This window comes from Cicer arietinum, chromosome 7 (genome assembly GCF_000331145.2).
Source record: "Cicer arietinum cultivar CDC Frontier isolate Library 1 chromosome 7, Cicar.CDCFrontier_v2.0, whole genome shotgun sequence".
NCBI classification, from domain to species: Eukaryota; Viridiplantae; Streptophyta; class Magnoliopsida; order Fabales; family Fabaceae; genus Cicer; species Cicer arietinum.
In genome coordinates, this window is record NC_021166.2 from 29,808,210 (window position 1) to 29,814,748 (window position 6,539).

A 6,539-nucleotide genomic window follows, 5' to 3' on the forward strand; every position below is an offset into this window, starting at 1 on the left:
TGTTTTTGAAAATCGTTTAAGTTAAATGAATATTAAGAATGGGGAATCTCTTAATGTCTTGTTTACTTAATGTTTGTTTTGAAAATCGTTTAAGTTAAATGAGTATTAAGAATGGGGAATCTCTTAATGTCTTGTTTTCCTAATGTTTGTCGTGAAAATCGTTTAAGTTAAACGAGTATTAAGAATGGGGAATCTCTTAATGTCTACGTTTACTTAATGTTGTCGTGAAAATCGTTTAAGTTAAACGAGTATTAAGAATGGGGAATCTCTTAATGTCTACGTTTACTTAATGTTGTCGTGAAAATCGTTTAAAGTTAAATGAGTATTAAGAATGAGGAATCTCTTAATATTTATGTTTGCTTAATGTTTGTTGTGAAAATCGTTTAAGTTAAATGAGTATTAAAAATGGGGAATCTTTTAATATTTGCATTTGCTTAACGATTGTTGTGGATGGAGTCAGTGTATGCTCATGCATTTCATTTTGGTAAATCGTGCTGACATGTGATAGGTGGCACCTCGGTAAACAGTACTGAGCCGTGATAGGTGGTACGTTTACAATTTACGTTTTTGGTAAATTGTGCTGACCTGTGATAGGTGGCACCTCGGTAAATAGTGTGAGAGACTACACCCTGGTAAATTGTGTTTGTCCGTGAGAGACTGCACAGGTGTTTGTCCGTGAGAGACTACACCCTGGTAAATTGTGTTTGTCCGTGAGAGACTGCACAGGTGTTTGTCCGTGAGAGACTACACCCTGGTAAATTGTGTTTGTCCGTGAGAGACTGCACAGGTGTTTGTCCGTGAGAGACTACACCCTGGTAAATTGTGTTTGTCCGTGAGAGACTGCACAGGTGTTTGTCCGTGAGAGACTACACCCTGGTAAATTGTGTTTGTCCGTGAGAGACTGCACAGGTGTTTGTCCGTGAGAGACTACACCCTGGTAAATTGTGTTTGTCCGTGAGAGACTGCACAGGTGTTTGTCCGTGAGAGACTACACCCTGGTAAATTGTGTTTGTCCGTGAGAGACTGCACAGGTGTTTGTCCGTGAGAGACTACACCCTGGTAAATTGTGTTTGTCCGTGAGAGACTGCACAGGTGTTTGTCCGTGAGAGACTACACCCTGGTAAATTGTGTTTGTCCGTGAGAGACTGCACATGTGTTTGTCCGTGAGAGACTACACCCTGGTAAATTGTGTTTGTCCGTGAGAGACTGCACATGTGTTTGTCCGTGAGAGACTACACCCTAGTAAATTGTGTTTGGCCGTGAGAGACTGCACAAGTGTTTGTCTGTGAGAGACTACACCCTAGTAAATTGTGTTTGTCCGTGAGAGACTGCACAAGTGTTTGTCCATGAGAGACTGCACTCGTGTTCGTTCATGAGAAACTGTACGTTTAGGATTTACGCCTCTCGCGGAGGGTTTTGTTTGGAATTGTGTGATAGCATGTTTGATTGTAAAACTATTTCGAAACTCAAGTTGTCGTGGTAAATGTGTTGAAATTGCTAAGTGTTATGTATTGATTATTGTGTGTAAGTGTGATGGATTGTAAGACTATTTCGAAACCCAATTTTTCGTGGTGATCGTGTGGGAATTGCTAAGTGTTAAGATGTGGAATTGTGTATGAATGTGATTGAGTTAGTTTATGTATTTTTGGAAGAATATGCAGGGAAATCGATTTCCCAATCGATTGGATGAGTTACATGGACTTCCCTAATTTGACATAATCGATTTGCCAATTGATTTTATAATAAGTTTTTTCAAAACCATTTAAAAAATCGATTTGGCCATACAAGAATTTAGCAAAACTGACAAAATCGATTTGGAAATCGATTGGCATTAAGGCAGGGGCTCAGTTATTCATTCAATCGATTTTCCAATCGATTGAATTAAGCCTAGAGTTCAAATTTCACTAAAAACCTTCAAGAAATCGATTTGGAAATCGATTGGCTTAGTAGAAATTCTTATTCTGAGTTAGATAATCGATTGCTCAATTGGTTCATCAATGGATTGACCAGTTATCTATTACTTGATTGATTAAAAACTTTATTTGGATTTCATGGTTATTTGGCAAGTGTTACATGAACTTTTAGCATATGGAAGGTTATTTTGTGCATTTAAAAACTTAAATGTTATGTGTTAATTGTTAATTTCTATTGGTGACCTTTTACAACTATTGTGGAAATCTGGGCTTTGCCCTAAGATGAGAACCAGGACCATCCTACTGGTCCGTACCCTGTGGATGGGAATGTAGATGGGAATGTCTGACTGGAGCTACGTTAGGAGGATCTTACGGGGCGCGTGGAGATCACTCAAGGTGTTTAGTTTGTTTTGGAGAATGATCAGATTAGGTTGACATAGAGGGAACATATGTCTTTCTTTTGAATTGTATTTATTTTAGATTGGAAGATTGTACCTATACTAATATTGTCAGCATGACATGTTATTTTCGATGGGTTTACATGTACCTTTTTTATGTGTAAATATTTTGGATTCATATTTCGAGAAACTTTTCCGCTGCTTATAAATTATAATGACTTAATTATTTATCCAAATGTATTACCTTATTTATTTCTCTGTTTTATTTTAATTTCTTTTGAAAAAAAAAATACACCCTCGCTTTGAAATTCGGGGTGTTATAGTTAGAAAGGATTCTAATGATAAAATATTGTTATAACTTTTGTTTTGATTGTGGCAAGGATTAAAATACATCATTTATAAAAGATAAACAACTAAAATGAATCAAAAAAAGGTAAAAGACTAAAACTAATATTAGGTCAAAGATAAATGAGCAAAATTATATTTAATCCTATATTTTGATTAATTAATTTAAGGTTATATCCATAAATTTCAGTAAACAAAAGAATAAAATAAAAAATGTTAAACAAAATTGACATAAAAGGATATAACAAAAAGAAATGAAACAATGGTTCAAAGAGAAGAAGAGGAGAATTTTAAAATAATAAGTACTACCATAATAACTGATTGCAACAAAATTCAAATTTAAACAACTAGTATTAAAGTATTGTCTATTTTACAAAACAATACGTAGCAATAAAAATAAATAAATAAGTTATAAAATTGTTTTTTATTCAGCACATTTTGATAATTCTGAATAAATAAGTTAAAGGTACTAAGTCATATATTGAAATTGTATTTGTCCCATATGTGCATTTTATGCCACAAATTGATTATATGGGAGCGTCAAGTAGTCTTCATTGAAACCTTGAAGGCATCCAAATGATCTTCAAACCGAATTAATTTCCTGTAACAAATTTTGTATAAATTATAAGATCATATACAAAAATATGACCTCCTCTTTTCCTAATATAGGATTATGTTGACTCAATCACAAGAATTAAAAAAAAAAAGTTAATAATAATATTAAACTTGTTAATAATTGATCTAATTTTTTTAAGTTTTTCATTCATATTTAGTATTTTTTTAATAATAAGAATATTTCTTCAAATGTGATTTATTTTATGAGACTTAAAAGTTGTAAAGAAAATAAAGGAAGTAAGGTTCATTCATACCCATGCTAGTACCGATGATTTCTTTGACCACTTGAGTAGTTTTGTTTCAACTATAGATTTCTTCTCTGACGTCCCCTTTGACTTTGGTGTAAAAATCTTAACTTTCTCTAACATTTTTGAGCTCTTTATAATATATCGTATAAAGTCCAACTCAACTTTTATGTTTTGAACTCCTTTGAATTCAAATATTTTGAGATTGGTTGAAATACATGTCGGAGTTATTTGTGGTTCGATCCACCTAGAGTTTCCAACCTCTTTTCTTTTCGAATTTCTTTTAAACAATTTCTGCATGTAAATAACCAAATTGTCATTAGATCGAATTCACCATGAGCGCATTCAAAATACTAATCAACAAATTATATCTATGATCTTGCTAGTAAGTGTCCAAAGGGCTGAAAACTTTAAATTATAAGAAAAACTCAACTTTAAAGAGTTGAAAACTCAACTTTAAATAGATTTCTAATTAACAAGGAAAACTTGTTAGCATTTGTTTTATATATATTTTTGTTACATTCAACAAATCATATTTATGAATAGATTTTAGTTAAAAAAAATAAGGTTTAAGTGTTTAACATTGATGTTATGTTCTTGTAGAAAAAAACATGGATATTATGTTAGTTAGAAACATGAATATTATTAAATGCTTTTTTTTAGAAGATTAAATGATTTTTACCATAAGTTAGACTAGAGTGATAATTACTAAACCATGAATTACATACAAGTAACAACTTTATTTAAAATTAATTTGAATTTATATCTTTGTTTTTTTTAGGATTAAATAAGTTTGTCATGCTTATAAATATACCATATTTTATTTTTAATTAGTTCTTCTAAAACATTTCAAAACAATGATCTCAAATATTGTTCAATAATTTTGATCCTTGATTTTGAATTAATTCAATATATTTTCTGAACTTTTGAATGATTTTTTGAATATATGTTTAAAATATTATAAGAATCTTTTCCATAATTATTTAGATTTTTTTAACAAATGATAAATTAAACATGATTTTTTGCAGTCAAATTTAGAATATTATAAGAATATCTCAACAAAAAAAAAGTAAAAAAGTATAACAAAATCCTAAATTAAAAATATGCAAATATAATAGAAAAAAAATACCAACCTTAACGACAAGATTCTCTAGCTTTGGAGCATTTTGAAGAAAGCAAAGGAGCATATTCCAACTGAAATTCTTAGATATTTCGACCGACATATATAATAAATTGTGAAAAGTGAGAAGACTTAGGTTTCCAAGATTGTCCTCATTGCTTAGAGACTGCACAACAAAGTGGAAATCACAAGGTGTTCAAATAAAACGAACAACTATTTTATAATATAAACTATTTAAAAATTAAATAAAATTGAATGACAAAGTTATAAAAAATGAAAAGAAAGTTGCATACGAGCTCTTACTAAATATGAAATTTATCATTATAAAAAAAAACGAAACGTACCTTAATTGTGTCTGAAGTGAGAATCAGTGATTTGACATTAGAAATTCCATTCAAGAGTTTATACAAACCGTCAAAATCCGAAGGCTTACTGAGACGAATAGTTGCTCGATGAACATTAAACAAGTTTATAAACTCATATTTTCGAAGGGTACAATCAGTAATATCAAGAATTTCAAGTGAAGGAACATTAAGTTGTAATGGGCCAAAGTCGGTAATATAACTAGGATTGAATAAATTAAGACATAATCTCTTTAATAAGTGATGGGAGATATTGATAGGTCGTATCAAACAATCTTGTAAAAGAAATTCCTCAAGACATGGACAACCACATAAAAAATAATTGAGATCATATTCACCATCATTAGTAGAAGTGTAGAGAAAAAGTAATTCAAGATGAAGAATCTTTAGTGAAGGAAAATTAACAACAATAGAAGAATGAAATAAGGTTTTAATATTGCCACGCAATTTCAAAATCACAAGTGACGTAGACATGAGAAGCGAAATCGGCAATATGGTTGGTTTCTGGAGAATCAAATCTAAGTCAAGTTCCTTCACTTTAAGTTGTTTTGCTCTTAAGACCCACAATTGTGCAACATGTGGTTTGCAACCAAGTTGACTATGGAATGCTAATTTTCTTATATTTTCGTTGCGTCTTAGAAGAACCGCATATGCATGCTGAATTTCTCTAGACATGTTAGCTTTTGAAGACAATGGTAATTCAAATTGAAGGTCGAGGATTTTGCTGCAGAGTGATATCCATCTTGAAGAAAGAACACTTGTTCTGTAAGCCTCTTTTATTGAAAGGAATGTAAGAATATGACATAGTAAATCATCGGAGAGACTGCTTAATCGGTCGTGATCTGTTTTGGGTTTCTTCGCTTCCTCCATTGAAACTACGTTTTTTTAGTCTCAACCCACAAAGAAAATTTGAATCAATTCTAATTTGACTATGAATAATATCAGGTCTACTAGTAAATATAGATCTCTCTTTTTATTTTTTGAAATTGTGTAGGATTTAGTTTATTAACTTTTTTTTATTATCTGATACTTTGTAATAGGATGAGAATAAAAAAGGAAATCATATATTTTTTATAAGAATGTTTGATCTCTTTTATTTTTTCGTGAATTATAATATATTATTTAATTTTCATTCTAGATCTTAATTTCTAAATCCATTTATACTAAAAGTATTATTAAGCTTGTATTTAAATATATGATTTTCTTACGAAATCCTTTTTTATAAGATTCTAATTAAATTTTTAAGTGCATTAATTATTTTTTTATTAACATATTTCTACCAAATTTTTTTACTAACATATTACTTTTTTAAGTATTATTTTTTACTAACATATCCATTTATACCAAAATTTTAATCAATAAATAAAAAGTATAATATCGAATTGCATATAAGAATTTTAAGATGTAAATTTATAAAAATATATTGAAGACAAAAATATATTGGAGAAAAGTAGTAGATTAGATTTTGATTTACACTTTTAATATTGGAGAAAAGTAGTAGTATAATCGTCTCCACATCTAGGGGTGTACATGGGTGCGGG

At 30.3% G+C, this 6,539-nt stretch overlaps 2 protein-coding genes across 2 annotated transcripts; both read right to left on the minus strand.

Moving 5' to 3' along the window:
• Window positions 1-3,239: 3,239 nt before the first annotated feature.
• On the minus strand, window positions 3,240-4,703 carry LOC101493177 (F-box/FBD/LRR-repeat protein At5g56570-like). The gene is made up of 3 exons (XM_027330462.2): window positions 4,650-4,703; window positions 3,526-3,810; window positions 3,240-3,257 (listed from the first exon to the last, which is right to left on the minus strand). Exons 1-3 carry the CDS (start codon window positions 4,701-4,703, stop codon window positions 3,240-3,242), a joined length of 357 nt encoding a protein of 118 aa, XP_027186263.2.
• A 151-nt stretch (window positions 4,704-4,854) lies between these two features.
• Window positions 4,855-5,868, minus strand: LOC113784325 (putative F-box/LRR-repeat protein At3g42770). The gene is made up of 2 exons (XM_027330464.2): window positions 4,981-5,868; window positions 4,855-4,866 (listed from the first exon to the last, which is right to left on the minus strand). The coding sequence occupies exons 1-2, from the start codon at window positions 5,866-5,868 to the stop codon at window positions 4,855-4,857; spliced, it is 900 nt and encodes a 299-aa protein (XP_027186265.1).
• Window positions 5,869-6,539: the final 671 nt, after the last annotated feature.